Source organism: Bemisia tabaci, chromosome 1 (assembly GCF_918797505.1).
Source record: "Bemisia tabaci chromosome 1, PGI_BMITA_v3".
NCBI lineage: Eukaryota > Metazoa > Arthropoda > Insecta > Hemiptera > Aleyrodidae > Bemisia > Bemisia tabaci.
This window is the reverse complement of record NC_092793.1, coordinates 32970702-32989184: the sequence shown is the minus strand read 5'-3', so window position 1 is coordinate 32989184 and position 18483 is coordinate 32970702. Positions and strand designations below refer to the sequence as shown.

Sequence of the window (18483 nt, the reverse complement as noted above, 5' to 3'; positions counted from 1 at the left end):
TATCTTTGTGATTGATTTCTTTTCTGTTTCATAAACTGCGGACGAAGAATTTTTCCAGATTCCGCTTGATTTAGCCTCTTATCAAATGAACGTGTTTCTGCCAAACGGAACTATGTGCATTGAGACATGAGCCTTGAAATCCATAGGAATATATACATAACAGGGCTCACGTCATAATGCACATAGTTCCGTTTGGCTGAAATAAGTCCAAATACGATCCACGATCCGTCTTTTCAGAGACCGACGTAAGACGTTCGATTGAGGCAGATTTATTGGTAGAAACCTCCGCATTGAGAGGAGTGCGGAGTCATTGGTAAACTTTTTAACTGCCTACAACCTTTGCAAGAATAATTGGATTATCAGAATTGTTTTAAAATGAATGATCTCTTAGAAAATCTGTCCGCACGTTAAATAAATAGTTGCAAAATCGTGCCAAATTAGAGCAATTTTTCGAATTTTTAGGGCCCACTAATTTAAAATTTGCCATGTTTCGGTGATGCGCAATGACTCCGGTAAGAGAAGAACCCCTTCTCCAAATTCAACGCTCAATACACTTCAAGACACATGTAGCTAATCGCATGTTGGAAAAACTTCAGCATCCACAGTCTTTAAACCGTATCTAGGTTGCTGCGCCCGCTTATCCATTCAAGAAGCGTGATATAGTTAAGTAAATGATGCAATAAGTTCCAAAATATTATTCAATTTTGACAATTTTTTTTTTTTTTTTTGACATGTATTTTACATTAAAAGTGATCTTTTATTTTAAAAAATGAGTCGGCTCGCAAATTTTTGCAGTGTTTTTGCAATACCTCAAAAATAATAGAACTTTATTGCTATGAACTTTTTGTCGATATTTTTGAAATATTCCAGAAATATTTTTTCATTTGATGGGACTGTATCGAGTATCGTCCCTGAAAAGATGGTCTGTATCTGGTAAGGGGACAAATCTAGTTGGAGAAGAAAGAACCATTTCGAATGGATCAATCGATACTCGTGATTTAAAACTGAAAAATTGTTTCGGCTCATAACTTCCGCCATTTGAATATTGAGTGATCAATAAGCACTTGTACGTGTCAGGGATTTGCGAATGGATCACCAGACAAGGTGCGAATGGAAGCATTTTGATACGTGTTTTCTTCATGATTTTCTTCGTGTAGAACACGATTCACTCAACAAAATTTCCTGAAATCAACTGAATTTAACATGTTTTTTTTTAAAAAAAGTAAATTCAAATCTTCCGCTCTTAAAAAGACAAAAGTTAATATGAGTCGAATTGCGCAATAAACGTTACTATGACCGTTCTTAACAGTCCGTAACAGCAGGGCCGGATTAAGGGGGTGGCCACATAGGCCGCGGCCCATGGCAGCAAATCTAAGGGGCGGCAAAAATTTGCAATTTTTTAAGGTGTAGGTATAAAAAAATCGGATTTATAAAAACAAAATTACAAACTAGAAAAGGCGACAAAATCTCTCATTTCCGAAGAGAATAGTAATTTCTAATTTTGTCGTCTCTTAGTAATACAAGAGACAGCACCCTCAATAAGTCGAGTTACGAGAGAAACCAAACACGCAATTTGGCCTGGAACGGCGCGGCGCGGCGCAGAGAGCAATGATGACGAGGACTTGAGATGAAAAGGAGAAGCCCTCGGCGCGGCGATCGGCATGTAACACATATTAGTGCCTACAAGACTGCACGAATACTTCACGCATCACATCAAACACAGTGCGGTTATTGCGGTCAGCGTGAAACGGATATCGCCTACAAGAATGCATGAATACTTCACGCATTGCGCCAAACACAGTGCGGTCAGCGTGAAACGCATAGCGCCTACAAGACTGCGTGAATACTTCACGCATCGCGCCAAACACGGCGCGGTCTGCGCGGCGCGGCGGCGGAAGTTAAAATCATTGAACCACATTTATATTTGTTCTTTCATAATTTCTTCGTTCATCTCTTATGAATGGAAGGCCTTGTCCACACAGAGATAGGTTTACGGAACTTAACTTTCGCGCAAAGTTTCGTGAACTTTTCCTAGTTAGTGTTGACAGGGCTTTCCCAAAAAAATGTGTTCAACACGAGTAAATGCGTCTTATGCACCCCTCTCCCGCGGGCACGTTCATTTGATGGTTTTAATCGAGTTTCAAAACGATTGAGAAGGGGGCGGCAAAATATAGGCGGCAAGTAGGTGAATCCGGCCCTACGTAACAGTATGAAAATATAGCAACCTCAATTATATTACTTCGGCTCAGCTGTTGCATACTGTTAACACTTTGAACAAAACAGGGCAAAGAGGAAATATTCCTCGATTTAAAAGTCTGACGAAACCGTTTTAAGGCGCCCTTTGATTCAACTTAGATAATTGTTTTTCTCGTGAGCGGGGAATCCAATTTCCAGTAGCCAGTGTAACCTCAAAACGTCAGTATCTTAATCAGAAGTTGCGATACAAACTTAATTGCCAAAATGTAGGTACCTGAAAATTGCGAGATCACAAGTGAAAATTCGACCAGATATTACTTTAAGCTTAGTTCCGCAGTAAATTGTAGGTATACATAAAAATAAACCTCTTTCTTATGCTTGATACCAAAAACAAGCGACGTCATTCGACTGAATATACGAGTTATAAATGCTACAAGGGTAGTTGAGTGGCTGTAGACTTACAGTGCGCAAGGGAGAGAATAAATAAAGACTGCAAATAAATCACGTTTGGACTTTGAGTCTTTTTATTAGATGAACAACCTCCTCTCTCTCTCAGTATCAAAGCGTAAAAAAAGTCAATGAACCCTTGGAGGCGGATATGCCTCCACAATTGCCAGTTTATGCACTTTATTTCAACAATAATACATTTAAGAAAAGGAAAATTTGATGATAGCTTTTCTGTATAATACTTTGTCAACTAAGAATACGTACATGTGATGGGAAATTTTCGCCCAAGCGGCCGGCATTAATAATGCCAAAAGAGTCTCTCGACGGACTCAGAGGTCAGTCCTCGCTGGTTTGCCACTGCAAGTTAGTCAAAATTTGCCGCCCTCTGTTTCATTCAAAAAGGATTTTTACTTTCTCGCTACCCTAGTTTTTTTCGCATGCTCGAATCTTTCTTGCTGATGTGGAAACTCAAAGACAACGGATTTCCTTTTTAAGATCGCTCCTCCTGTTCTTTGCAATACGCGATGGTTGTGATACTCAGGGTGACCCTATATCGCTGATTATTGTATTTTGTGGGGATTCTCTCCCAGTAAAAATTTCCGTTGACGTCATGGACTTGAATTGTTTTCCCTCCTTTTTCTCCTCTCTCTCCTTTAAGTTCTAAAAGGAAATTACATCAGGTGCAATGAAGTGCACGATACATACACATTCATTGTTGACTCTGCTGCTAAAAAACCATTTAACATTTTGATACTTGAAAAAATTGATATTGTACAAGAATCGGAGTTCTTACTATGGTAGATGGTAAAATTGACGTAAGTAATACTTACTGCTCGCAGTAGCTTTGTTGGTATGTCACTTCCGCTTCGTCCCGGAAAGGAGGATACGTTGATTTTTCTGCCTGCGTGCCTCTCGCTTTGTCGAGTACGCCTTCAATAACTGTGATGACAATATGTGTGGCTTAAGAGCACGAACAGGTGCGCTCAGTGGCGTTGCCACTTTCTCTCAGTCCGGAAAGGAACACACATTGATCAATCTACATAGTTATTGCGTGCCCTCATTTTGTCGAGTTCGCCTTAAATAACTGTGATGGCAATATGTGTGGCTTAAGAGCACGAACAGTTGCGCACAGTAGCGTTGCCACTCTCTCCCAGTCCGGTTTGGAATATTCACACTAAAATATCTAGCCTTTTCCGCTCTCACTTGACCCTTATGTTTAGCCTACAAAATAATTTCAAAGACTGTGCAAAAATCAGGGCTTTTTTTGCTCTCAATTATTTTTGCCGTTATAATTTTTTGTAAAATAATGAATGCTTTCTCACTCGGAAAAACAGGAATATCTATCACTGGGTTTACACCCGTTCATAAATTTCATACAAGCTGTTTTAATGGGAAAAGAAAGTCCATATGAGGCAGGGAATGTTTCCAATTGAAAAATGAAGAGTTTACTTAAAAGAGACAAAAAGAATTTTGGGGGCAATAGCGAGGTCTAGGTTTTTGTTGTGGGGATTATATGGAGCTGAAACCGATTACCGATGCTCAACGCGTTTTCTTTTTCTTCTCCTTCTTTTTTTCTTTTTTTTAAGCGGGTAACTACTTTGGGGAGAGAAATAACTGACAAATCTCAATAATTTTTCAACGGTGAAACTTCCAACCCTAGTATCTCGGTTTGCGACGTTGCATACTTCTTTCCGTAGTTTATTTCTTAAACGGAAAACTACTCAATGTCAATGCTTCAGAACGTTCGTGGTTAGTTCCGCTGTGCGAAAAATTTTTTGTGAAAACTTTAAGGAACAATGTTGACTTTTTCTCATTAAAAAAAAAATGAAATGAGATCGGAGATTTAAAAACACCGCAGAGGAGATACTCGGTTTGGGAGTTTGACCGTCGTTTTGACACTCTCTCTACGTTTATACCATTAGAACACGTTTCTGTAACTGGCGATATGATTTTGGTAGCTTTTTTTTTTTTTTTTTTTTCTGTAAAATATTTTCATGGCGGATAAAAGACATCAGTCATACAGCTGACTTTGAATTGTACAAAATCGAAACATGAATTAGGTAATTCCACCACCATTTTATCCGTGGTGTCAGGGTGTGAATAAGAAGTGCCAAACTTACTGCCGAGCCGAGCAGCGGGGGAAACGGCTAGCGGGTCTAAAAATTAGACTGATGCTCCCCATGGAAACGGTGACGTCATTCGCCCTAGCTCCGGAGGGCGGCTCACCCACGCCACCCTGCTGCTCCCTACAGCCCCCGCCACGCTAAGGGCGGCGCAGGGAGGCGATCCCCATGAGCCTGGAGCGATCCCTGCGTAATCTGAGCGAGAGATGGAATCCCGGATCGGAGAAATTATGTCCGAAAATAGCAGAACGACTTTTTCTCAAAGCTCAGACAGGGACAGGGCGGGGGCAGCCAATTTTCTGCCCGCCGCCGGGCAACGTTGCCGCGCAATCATATTAATTAATTATTTATTTGGATAATTTTAACCGTACGCAGGAAACTGGACCCATACCTCCGTCCACGAAAACTCAAAATTCGTCCTTTCCCGGACGCACAATGGATCGAGTCAATAGGCTAGGTCGGACAAAATTTGGAAACTTTAAACGCTCATAACTCCGTTTCTACACAACTTTGAGGTTCTAAACGTGGTCCATTGGTTTCCTCGTGAAATTTTCTTCCCTAAGCATCCCCTGAAATTTAAAATGTGACGAAATAAACATAAAATTGCAGTTTTAGTCAAAAATTCCATGTCCGACCTTTCTGATTGACTCGACACACTGTGGGACGGAGGTATGTTACTCTATTCCAAGAATCCAAAGCTGGCTCAGATAATTCTAGTTTTTAAAAATATGACTGATCGGTTTCTATCCAAAATGCAATCGATGTCGAGTGCAATCAAAAGAAAAATAAGGGAAATTTTTAGTTGGAAAACCCCTATGGATCTTTCCACTTCGAAAGAATACTTTAAAAAAATATTGTGATGGAAATGGAAAACACTGCGTATTTAAAAGCTACCGAAGTAGGTTAGGTACGTGTGACGAAAGTTGAAACTGAAAAGCTGAATAATAGCGTGACGCTATACTGAGAGCGTTTTCTTTCCCATAAAATGACAGTGAAGATCGAATAATTATTTGGACGTGTTTGTGCGAAAAGGAGCTATATGCATAGGGTTTACGTGCAATATAATTCCATTGAGCCAAAATACGTCCAATTCTTAATAGGTTCAACATTATTTCCATCATTTCAAATGTACGTACTTTGGGGGGAAAATTATTCAAAACGCATCTTATCGGTAATTGAATCAGGGTGGTTGCACTAATGCACATGCACGTGAAACCAATAAGATAGGTAAATTATCCTAACGAGGATATGATCATAGATGCTGGATAACTGAACTACATTTGGCAATTAGGAACTACAATTTTAGAAAAGCCCATTTTACATACAACGTGTGTGTAATGAGTTTCCTTAAATGGCTGCTTCGATGGCTAAGGCTTCCTCATTGCAAAATGAGTCCAACTTTTGAGACTATACGCTTGCTTTTCGTCTTCATACCTAGGAATTTTTTATTTTTTTTTCAAACATAATGATGGGATTTCTCTATAAAAAAGTAGTCACGGTTATTTTTAAATATTCTGTAATTTTAAGAAATCACCCTGAAAATCAAAACAAATTAACACGGACAGAGGGGAAAAAAGAAAAAACAAAACAATTTGGGAACTAAAGAGAACAAAATGTTGAGAGAAAAAAAAATTACAAGTCAAACAATTTTACCATTAAAAGGATCGACATATTAAGTTGATGTAATGTGTTATGCACTTTTTGTTGAGCAAAGGAGAATGAGGCTTTTTGTAAACACGACCATTTTGGAAGATACTCTACAAATTTTTGGAGGTCCAAAAGCATTTAATAGGCTCTTAAGATGTAAATTGACAAATTTTAAACCCAGGCTTTACATAAGAACCATTGCTGCCAACACGGCGGTTTAATTTGATCTTCAAAATTCAAGATCATCTTTAATGATATGTTCAAAAGTTAGCTTGAAAAATAACCAAAAAATAACATTTTCTCGTAAAATCGACGATCATGTTCTATTACCTGAAAATTTGAGACAGAAGATTCACAATATACTTGTGAAATACTCGAGCATCAAGCACGTGGGAGTACAAAGAACCGATCAAATATTTAAGAATCCCCACAAGTTCTCCTGAAATGACTTTGTCAGGCATAGACAAGTCAGGCTTTTAATATTTTGGTTAATTTTTAATCCATATTTTTTAACACGGACGCATCATTAAAGTAATTTAGAGCTTTATGCCGACTCAAAAATGTTGCTTAGTTTGGTCTCGCACGACTTGGTTCAACATAAAGTAAGAACGTAAAAAGAGGGAGATGGAGACAAAATAAACGGGAGAAGAGGTAATACACCATGAGAAGAGCTGTTAGCTTTCGAGACAACTTTTACGATACATGAGCGTGTAGTTTTTTAAATCCTCCTCCAGAATAGGGAGGGGCCTATAAAATTCACAAAAATAAACATTAATATTTCGTTTTTTGTCAATATTGAACAACAACTTAGTGACGCTAAGGAGCATGAACAAAATATATCTTTCTTTAACAAAATTTTACACTTGTACCTTGAATGTATTATTCTTTAATGAATGTGAGAATTAGTCGTCGGATTGCGCATAAACGAATGGTCGAATAGGGACTAGGGTTGAATCAGGATTTTTAAACTAGTTTTTATGCTGGAGGTGTAGTTTCATTGAATCTACATCAAATTTCAGAATCGAGCCTTGAAGTGAATACAGAATTTCAAGCACTCCTTCCTCCCCTATACGAACCAAAATCCGATACAAGATAGATACAGTACACCGATTTTACCGATGCAGTATCAAAAATCAGGATTACGGGAAAAGCTGGAAACTACAATTTCCGCTCCTCTAACTATATGTTTTGACATTATTTACTATACAGGCGGACTAGAAAAATAAATTAAGGTACTTACTATGTACCTTTACGTACATTACTATTACACATAGGGTAGGGCATTATTTACATGAAAATATGACCAAAAAACATGAACAAAATCTGAGAAAATTGTGGGTTCTATTCAAAAATCTCACGATCAATTCGAACAGTTTCAGGCAGAGTTCGTGACGCAACCGGGTTACTATGTACGTGGTAAAAGTTACGGAAGTGACTAGGAAACATTAGAACAAAAAGGTTTATAGGATTATGCAGGTAACATTCGTTGAACACAAACGTAACTGAGATCTTTTTAAATTTTTGTGAGGTGAGTGTATCAGGTAGAGGGAGGGGATCAACAACGTCATTGGCTGTGGCAAGTCAAAATTGGACCGCGTTAAACAGAAAGGAACCAAGCCACATCAGCTATTGCCAAATTTAATTGGGCAATTTTATTTTTTACGTGAAAACGGTTCTGCGAATTTCCGTGGAAATTGCAGTGAAAATTCTCCATAGTTTGAAGCAAATACCTTGAAAATTTCAAAGGAATTCGCACAAACATTCTCTCGTGAAAAATTATATTGCCTAGTTAAATTTGGCAATAGCTGATGTGGCTTGGTTCCTTTCTGTTAAACTCGGTCCAATTCATATCTCGTTTATTGAGACTTTCAACGCAATAACTGATATGGAAAACGAAGGGGATAAGCTGCCGCGCTAAGGAAAAACGACGTATGAGCATTCGAATGTTACCACATTCCCTCTCAGAGAATATGCATTTTTAAAGGAAGGTATGAATATTTCTTCTTGAAATTTTCAGACATATTTGATCAAATTACGAACAAAATTCTCAGAACAGTTGGAAGAAAAATATTTACAAAAATCCCCGAAAATATAAAATTTGTCAAAGGAAATTTGGCAACGTTTGAAGGCTAATATCGACGGTGAAACTACCAAACCACGTATCTCGTTTGCGGTAGACCGAATCAATATCATTCCTTGAAATTTTCACAGAATTTTCTCCGCACGAAGAGGAAAAATCACGGAAATTTTCAAGACTGGACGTTAAGTAGCTTTTCATTTAAAAAATAAAGTATGACAGGAAGTCTGCGACGTCGCAAACCGAGATACGTGGTTTGGTAGTTTCACCGTCGATATGGCGTTTTCCATTAGCACGGCACAGACTCTTCGCAGCACCTTGCAGCGAGAAGTCTTGCCTCATTCAGCCATCTTAACGTAGATGGCCGGGCTGAGAGTGCATATCGTCACCTTCCACCAAAAGTATCACAAGTGCCATGCGACGTTTCAAAGTTTCCGCCGCCACTTTATTTTTTTACAGAGAAACTGTTGGTTGAATCTGTTTGGAAATTTCACTGAATTTTATCAGCAGCACAAAGAAAATTCAAGGACTTTTTCGGACAGCTTCGTTGAACAATTTCTCCGTAAAAAAATAAAATGGCGGCGGAAATGAAACGTCGCATGGTGCTTGTGATGCTTTGGCCGGAAGGTGACGACATGTGTTTCCCGCATTAGGACAGGCTCATGATGGACATATATATTTACGTTCTTTGTGAAAAATAGGTGGTATCTGCCTTTTTACTTATTTATTTTTATCATTGACTAAAGAGTGAAAAGTAACGAAAAAGGCTAATATGTTAACCACTTTTTTTTTTTTTTTTTTTTTCTACAAAGCTGAGTTCTAAAAATACAAAATTCCATTTAAATAACGTGTGATTTGAAAGTCACAGGAAGCTAATAATGATAAGTGGCGGGAAACGCGGTACTTGCAACGGAACAACTTAATTTGAACGAGGAAAATTGAACCGCTCGTTTTCGAAGGGGCCAAATCGCCACAAACTCGTGGTATCTAGAAATTATGAAAGAAAGGGAAAAACTAAGCTCAAAAGAGTTCGTTGCTTGGACACTTGTAAAAATAAACGGTTTAACAGTCGTTCAAATGTGGGATTCTGGGGAAAGCGAGGGTGGGGAACTGCGAGTAAATATTGCTGTATATGAGCGCTTAAGAGTGTAACTCCAAGGCTGACTTTTCGATTTCGTTGCTGGGTCCTAAGTGACAGAAGAAATCTTTCACGAGGAAAAGTTAGTGAAATTGAATAAACTAAAAAAGAGCCCATATACTTTGATAATAACGCAATGTTGTGCGACAAGGACGTTTCTACTCTGAACACTCAACGAGCGTGAAAATATTAATTAATACTTACAGAATTAAGATTGGGTTTTTCCTTGACGTGAATTTGGATCTTTGAACATTGAATGTACAAGAAACTACAATAAATGAATAGGAAAAGGGGTACAAAATAAATAAACACAAACAAAAGTAAAGCACATTAATGAGCAACGATGTAGCTCATCGGTCTACACTGGTGGGCACCACTGAGGAAACGGACACCCTCGTTTCATCATTTACAGACTAGAAATCGTTGAAGTAGACTGTGAAGAAAAACTAAAAACCTCACGTAAATCGGTAACAATGTACAAGAATTTAAACAAAATTAGCCTAGTTTAAAGCACACTTTTCATTCGAACAAACGGTGAAACTTGAAAGAAGTTTGGTACATTTTGACTAGAAAAATTACAAGGCTCAAAAAAGAGACAATTTTTGAGTCTCAATGGAGACTCGTCAGGACTTTACCTTGAACTTATTTCACACAGAGATCGTAAGGGCCTCACCCACGAGTAAAAACAAAAAAAGAACGCTTTCATCTCCACATGCACTTTCTCTCTCAGTTTGAACATCTTACTGAAGAATTTTACCCTCTCAAATTTTCTCATTCATAAGAAGATTCTGTTGTAGACAGATCAATTGAAAAAAAAAATTGTTGAAACTTACATCATTCTTCAGTACGCCGGGTACTGATGTACACATTTTACATAGAGATAGTATGGAATAATTCCGTAGATTCGACCCGAGAAAGGACTGTTACCTTTCAATTTGCCATTTTCACTCGGTCATCAGTCTCGGGCGAATATTTCAAGATATTTTATGATCTTTTGAATCTTCATACTTGATTCGCTAAAGAAAAGTTTGGTTTTAAAACAAACCCTGAAAAAAAGCCATTAAGCTTTGGGATTTATCAATACATTGAGGGAGTGGTAAAATCCTTCGAAGTCGTTGGAGAATGAAAGACGTGCTTGACAATCTTAAAAAAATTGAGGCAATGGTGATTTTAAATACAACTTGTGTCAAAATAAACTTCACAAAAAGTAGACATCAGAAATTCAATTTTTTCACATTTTGTTTGTCGTCACCAACGTCACCAGGCGATATTATGTACCACTGTTCCCATTAATTTGTGCGAAATTCCCCAATTTGTTTGAATGATGCAGCCGATTACAGCACACAGGATATCACACGAAAACTCGAGTAGCAGCCTTCTACCAGGGCCGGATGAAGGGGGTGGCCACATGGGCCGTGGCCCATGGCGGCCAATCTAGAGGGCGGCAAATTTTGCAATTTTTTTAAATGTAGGTATAGAAAAATATTGGATTTAGAAAAAAAAATTACACAAGAGAAAAGGCGACAAAATCTCTCATTTCCTGAGAGTATAGTAATTTTTAATTTTGTCGTCTTTCAGTGATACAAGAGACAGCACCTTTAAGTAGTCGTGTTAAGAGAGAAACCAAACACGCAATTTGGCCTGGAACGGCGCGGCGCAGAGAGCAATGGTGACGAGGACTTGAGATGAAAAGGAGAAGCCTTCGGCGCGGCGATCGGCATGTAACACATATTAACGCCTACAAGACTGCACGAATACTTCACGCATCGCATCAAACACAGTGCGGTTATTACGGTCAGCGTGAAACGGATAGCGCCTACAAGAATGCATGAATACTTCACGCATTGCGCCAAACACAGTGCGGTCAGCGTGAAACGCTTGGCGCCTACAAGACTGCGTGAATAATTCACACATTGCGCCAAACACGGTGCGGTCTGCGCGACGCGGCGGCGGAAGTTAAAATCATTGAACCACATTCATGTTTGTTCTTTCATAATTTTTTCGTTCATCTCTTATGAATGAAAGGCCTTGTCCACACAGAGATAGGTTTACGAAACTTAACTTTTGCTACTAGAGTTTACGGGGCATTCCCAAAACATATGTTCAACACGTTTAAACGCGTCTTATGCATTGGTTGTTGCAGATTAAGGGGAAAAATAATGGACCAACGATAGGGTTCCTCGGGGGTTGCCGTTAGTAATTCTTATTGCGAACCTCCATTGTTATTGTTGCAACCACTGATGGCATCGCTCCATTTTCTCTTCGTCTCTTTCATCTATAGCTTTGTTCATTAATTTCAGTAATGTGCACAGAATACGTAGAGTCGTAATAGGAATGGAAGAACTGACGCCACTGTTAAGCATTTTCCAGTCACAATTTGGATACACCATCGATAGTTTTCGAGACACGAGTATCGGGCTATCCGATGTAAATGAGGCTAGGAATTATTACGAATTCTACATCGCCATTTTTACTCGAAATTGTATCAAATAGGTGACCGAAACTCGGCGCGCACCGGGCTCGGAACTCGTCGACCAGGACATAACCCCAGTTCTTTTCATTATATTACGACTCCATGTGCTCTATGGTAATGAGCCCGCTTGTGGCGCTGACGGCGACAAACAAAATACAAGTAAGAGCTGCTGATAAGAAGTCTCAGCGGGCCGATCATTGAAATTGATAGACAAAGCCATAGACAAAGAAGACAACATGGATACGGAGAGATCCCTTTAGTGGAAGCGGGTGGTTGTGATGGACAAAGGAGGTAGGTAATAGACAGACTAACGGCAACCCACGAGGGAGCCTTTAGTTAGTCCATCATTTTCTCCCTGAATCTATGAGAACCACCCGTTTCAACCAGTAGGATCGCTCCATACTCCCTATGTCTTCTTCGTCTATAGCTTTGTCTATCAATTTCCAGGGCCGGATTTACATTTTTTGCGCCCTCGGCTAAACTTAGGGTGGCGCCTCTAAAAGTAGGCGCTCTCGTGGGGGGGGGGGGGTGTCCCCAGACGCCCCTCCCCTCCAGATCAGAGGGAGGATGTTAGTTGTCAGGAAAATGTTGACATTTGATGACAACAAAAATGTCATTTTTTAATAAGTCACGTTTTTTAATAAATTCTCAAAAATGTTGCGCCCCTCAGAATGTTGCGCCCTAGGCTATAGCCTATGTAGCCTATTGGTAAATCCGGCCCTGTCAATTTCAATAATCAGCCCGCTGGTGTCCTTTTGACAAGGTTTGATTTACGTTCCACCTACTGATCACATACCTCCGGGTCTCAGTCAAGTTGGACCGCGGATTCGGCGTCGCTGGCGTCATCGTCGGAGTTGGCGTCGGCGTCGCTGTCTCTCCGGCCGGGGGTCGGACCGGGGGTGGGGGGCCGGAGGGCGATGAGGAGCTTCTTGGGGGTGATGATGGGGACGTGGAGGCTCTGCTGGTCGTCCTCGCGAGCGTCCATCTCCAGCTCGAGGGGGTCCAAGTCCAGGGGGTCCAGGTTGTCGAGGCCGCGCGGGGCCACGTTGACGACCATCGGGAGCGGGGGCCCCGGCTCGAGGCCCGTCCCGCAGACGACCGCGTGGCGGAAGAGCCGCGTCTTGTGCTTGAAGGACTCGCCGCAGCGGTTGCAGGCGTGCGCCGGGCCCCGGTCGCAGCGGTTCTCCCGGATGTGCCGCAGCAGCGACTGCTTCCACTGGTAGCGCTTCCCGCACTGGTCGCACTTGATGCACTCCAGCTCGTTCGTCGATTTCACCTGCAGCACTTTCCCGTCCCTCCGAGGCACATCTGAAACAGAGAGCACGCTACGTGAATCTCCAGTATCTAGAAACACATTTTTTCGAATTTTAGCTAAGCACGGATTTTCGTTGTAGTCGAATCCCCAAAAACGAAGAGAAATCTCCAGGTGTTGGTAATTTTCCAGATCGCGCGAAAACTTGGAAAGCTTGCAAAATCTTAGATAGCCGCTAGAAAAGAAAAAAAAATCCTCATATTCCCGCGAAATTATGATTTTGACCCCCGCCCATTTCGGAGGATCGCACAGAACTTCCTCTAAAAAACTTTTGAATTGGAACTTAGATGGGTTGATGGCACATAGTGATCCAGCGGATTGTGAAATTTAGAAAAAAAAAGAAGAAAAAAAAGGAACATTTTTCTGGGAAGGTGCTTAACCCCGATCTAGCAATTCTTGGATAGCTTTGAAGAGTATCGACCCCTGGAAAACTCGAATCTAACCAAACCTAACCTAACCACAGTTGATAAATAACATTAAATTGCGGGAGTTGGCTGATGTGACCAAGATGCGGGATTCGACCACGACAGATAACCCTTAGGTGCAAAAACGCGACATCTTTTAATGAGAAAAATCCAGAATATAGAGCGATGTATCTCTGCAAATCATCACGGTTTTTGGCCCATTGAAACTGGAGTCGTGCGCGATGCACGAATTAAGATGACCCCGGTTGCTGAAAATGAAGGGCATCCACTCATTAACCACCTCCCTCCGTATACGTCTGGGAGGTTCTTAGACTTCATCTCATCATGCCATTCCGTAGAGGGTCATTTCCCAGTCCGGTCGGGCAATTGACTTCATCCGTTGAATCTCTGGCATTTAAGGGACATCTGCCGACGAAGTTGTTCCTCTGGCGTAAGGGCGTATCTCTATTTCCACGTGCGCCCAATGGCGTGGCGTGAATTTCGATGCATCGATTGTTCTGCCATTTAAACCTATGGTAAAGAATCGAGTATTAAGGTGTTCGCTGCGAACACCCTGTTTATCGACCCTTTTCCATAGGTTTAAATGGCATAACAATCGATAAATCGCAAACCACGCCACGCCACTGCGTGTTCTCCGTAAAACCCTATGCTTTCCAGGGCTCATGTTCAGATAGAGATAAGCCCTTACTTCAAAGGAGCATCGACAAGCGGGAAGGAACCCGAGGGCAGGGAACGAAAGGAGAGCATACTTCGCGCGTTTTCGTAAACAAATCGATGCGACAGGGTCAAAATAGAATTTCATTAACTTTTCGCGGTCAAAGGTCAGAGGTAAAAGTTCGATAAGGAGGATTAATCCTTGCTGCGCCACAAACCTCAGGGGAGCTCAAAGTCAAAATAAACAAAACGAGAATAGAAGTAACACTGTGTTACGAGAGCGGTCCTAAATTATGTAACCCACTTTTTCGGCATTTGTTAAACCCCCCTCCCTTCGTAACGCACCGTGGCGTAGCATTTGACCCACCTAAATAATTAAGCAACGCTTGATGAAATCCCTCCCCTCTTGAGATCCCATTAAAATTGTGGGATATTGATGAACATATAAGCCGGATAACATTTGAAGTATTTTTAATAATTAGGTAAAAAATAACGTCGAGGAAATGCGGATATTACATTTTGGATTTTGTATTTTTTTTATCAATAGAGAGGGTTACGTGACGATGGCACTAACCCTCTCTCCCCCTTGTAACGCAGCGTTATGCAAACTCATAACCCCTCCCCCACCTAAGAGCGTTATGTAATTTATGAACGCTCCCATCTAGGTACCTTATTGAGGCGTAAACTACTCTTTCCACTTTTTAGGCTTCTAAACTAAATAAGTCAAACCTTAAAAACTAAAAACTAAAAAACCCGGGACCTAGACATCTTTATTCCAAAGAGTATCGAAACTTTCAATGGGTAAATCGCTACGCAATGCTAGACCTCCGCCCCCATTCATCTTACAGCATAAGGCTTCTAAACTAAATAAGTCAAACCTTAAAAACTAAAAACCAAAAAACCCGGGACCTAGACATTTTTATTCCAAAGAGTATCGAAACTTTCAATGGGTAAATCGCTACGCAATGCTGGACCTCCGCCCCCATTCATCTTACAGCATACTGTAGCGCAAGTTATCAAATTTCTCGCCCTCAATATGTTACGTGTTACTTATAGTTACAGGGCCGTCCATCGATACCGCCGGATACATATGCGGGAGAGAGGTTAAGAACTAAATGACTAACCCACTAATGAGAGCGCAGCGTCGTGGTTTGCGATGAATCGATTGATATGTCATTAGAACTTGTGGGAAATGATAGATTCTCGGGGTATACCTTGATATCGATTCTTTACCATAGCCTCAAATAGGAAAATATAGGTGGTCGGTTATTCGCGCTTCACCACTGAGGGAGACTGGGGAAGAGAAATACAAATGGGGAAAAGTGCCTGATATTATTCATGAACGACCCCTAAGGGGCCGTCCCTAAATTACGTAACGCATTTATCGGCATTTTTGACACCCCTCCCTCCTTTTAACGCTTTTATGACGTAGGTACCTATCTTTTAACACGTAAAAACAAAATGACGGAACTCTCCTCGACCCCTCCTGCCCCGTAGAGCGTTATGCGTAATTTAGGGACGGCCCCTGAACCCGCCTCGCGGAAAATTCTCATCTCATGGTGAGTTTGTTGGTTCCCTCAAATTCGCTGTTCATCTCGGTTTATTGAATAATAATTGATGTTAATAACCTAGCATAATGCACTCTTGGCGAACCGAAAATAGCCGAATATCATAGGATTCTCGAATCTTCACTGTTTTATGGCGTGAGAATGGACGAGAGATATAGCCACTGCAGGTTGGGGCGGAGTTCCGGAAACTTGGCACGGTTCTTGGAACTCGTCAATCAACAACTGAGATTAGGGGTAATCAAAATGCATAATGAAAAGCGCCCCTCGTCCCCCCTGTCCCCCCTGTCCCATGCCTTGTCATCACACTCGAAAAACGAGGCTCCAAGCGTGAGAGTCAAATGGACTTCGATTGAAGTTGATGACGCACCCCAGAAATCAATGTCCGGCGATGCTCAAATATCTCCGTCCAACAACACACGCATCTCTCCGAGGTGCAATAACTAGAGTCCCTTTATACCCAGAGTTAAGACAACTCGATTATCAGCTGACTGACAGCCGGCCTTGGCTGGCCATGGAGGCCGAAACGAGTGCACCCAAACGAACGATATTGAGGGATAAGGATCAGGAATCCTGCGATGTCTGTCACACAAAAACAACAACATCAACAAATTGATCAATTAAAAAGAAAATGAGATTGGTTTGTGAATAATTTCTTATTCTCTTTTCATTTTGGACCGATGGAAATGACAATTTATTCTTGATAAACCACAATTAGGTGATATTTTCATTATCCTTGTTCACATTCGAGGTACCGCCATCTTGGTGCACTCGTTTCGGCCTCCATGAGCGAGAACCAATCAGAATTGGATTTTTTTTTAGGCCACTTTCAGCCGAACCAAAAGTGAGTTGTCTTAACTCTGGGTATAAAGGGACTCTAGCAATAACTATCCGGGGGCTGTCCCTAAATTACGTAGCGCTCTAGGGGGTGGGGTGGGGGGGGTCGAAGACAGGGTGGCATGAAACGTAAGAAAAAATGAAAGATTGGACATTTCAGTGAAATATTTCATGAAATTTCACGAGGCTGTGAAATATTTCATATTTCTCAGGGGCTAGAGTATGCAATCCACACTCAAACACACAAAAATAGAAGAGAGTCACAATTTTCACATTGTAAGAAACATGAAAAGGAACCGGTATTTTTCAATATCTTTCATGAATCTCTGAAATTAGGGACTTGCGTCGCAAAAGCGTTACAAGGTGAGAGGGGAAGGGGTCAAAAATGCCGAAAAAGTGCGTTACGTAATTTAGGGACGGTCCCCTGTCGGGCGAAGCCTTGAGGGGATTTCGCGCTTACATCGAAAACAGCAGCCCGAAAGAAGTCCCTAAAATTTTGTCTGCCGTGTATGTGCATCGGCAGCATCACTGAAAAAAAACAAAAGTTTCGCCGTATGTTCCGTCGTCAGTAGGAACATGCGGTTGCGATACTGATTGATTTCTTAAACTGTGATTTTCCTGTTGACCAAAGTATGATATGATCATTTTTGGCTAGTTTTCTCACTTTTTAGGGGGGGGGGAAGGGGGCATGTCGCAAGCAATCAACAATCGCTGGTAGTTTGCAAAGCAAAATTACGTATTTTTCCTACAAATGGCAATAATGCGCTTCGATGTTAAGAGGGTTTCAGTGGCAATGCGATGATGAAACTTCCAAACCACGTATCTCGATTTGCGGCGTCGGAAACTTTCTGTCACAGTTTAAGTTTTTAATGGAGAACTTCTCAATGTTCATTCTTGAAAACCTCCTTGATATTTATCTCTGTGCGAAAAAAATTCAGTGAAAATTTCAAGGAATAATGCTGATTTGTTCGCCTTTAAGAAAATGAAAAAGGGAACGGAGATTTTGAAACACCGCAAACGAGATACGTTATTTGGGAATTTCACCATCGAACGAACCTTTGAAAGCACGATCTCGGCTTCGAGCGCCTAATTTACCCGTGAGACTGCGCTTTGTTCCGCAATTAGAAGAAAACACGAAAAATTTGGCCCAAACTGTAGGTAACAAAGTGGTGTAATAGTGCTGGGTCCATATTATTTTGCAGGGAAATGAAGGCCAAAAAATGGATCCAGGCATATTCCACCACCTTGTTCCTCCAGCTAGTTTAGTTGCCTATCCGATCCAAACCCAAACTGGTATCAGTCTGTCAGTTACGACTATGCCTTCACGAAGGATAAATGGTCTATATTACAATTCGAGGAAAACTAATCAAGACTCTATTCTTGATCTTTTATTCGTGAATTTAATGTTTTTCTACTTCTCATTAATGCTTTGCAAATTGCACGCGACTGCTAATTTTCTGCGAGTCAAGGGTATATTTCCCATGTTTAATATTCCCCTTCTTTTCCCTTCTTCTTCTCATTTTCCCTCTTCTTTTTTTTCTCTTTTTTTATTCTTTTTTCCTCTGAATAATACTTTCGAGATCAAAAGG

The 18483-nt window shown here is 40.9% G+C and overlaps 1 protein-coding gene across 1 annotated transcript in view; it reads right to left on the bottom strand.

The window, feature by feature from the left end:
- Positions 1-8769: 8769 nt before the first annotated feature.
- The window catches only part of LOC109037167 (uncharacterized), a 156595-nt gene continuing 146881 nt past the window's right edge, over positions 8770-18483 (bottom strand). The window contains exon 4 of the mRNA XM_019051676.2: positions 8770-13409. Coding sequence (XP_018907221.1) covers positions 12907-13409 — 503 coding nt within the window. The 3' untranslated portion in view covers positions 8770-12906. The remainder of the gene's footprint in view (positions 13410-18483) is intronic.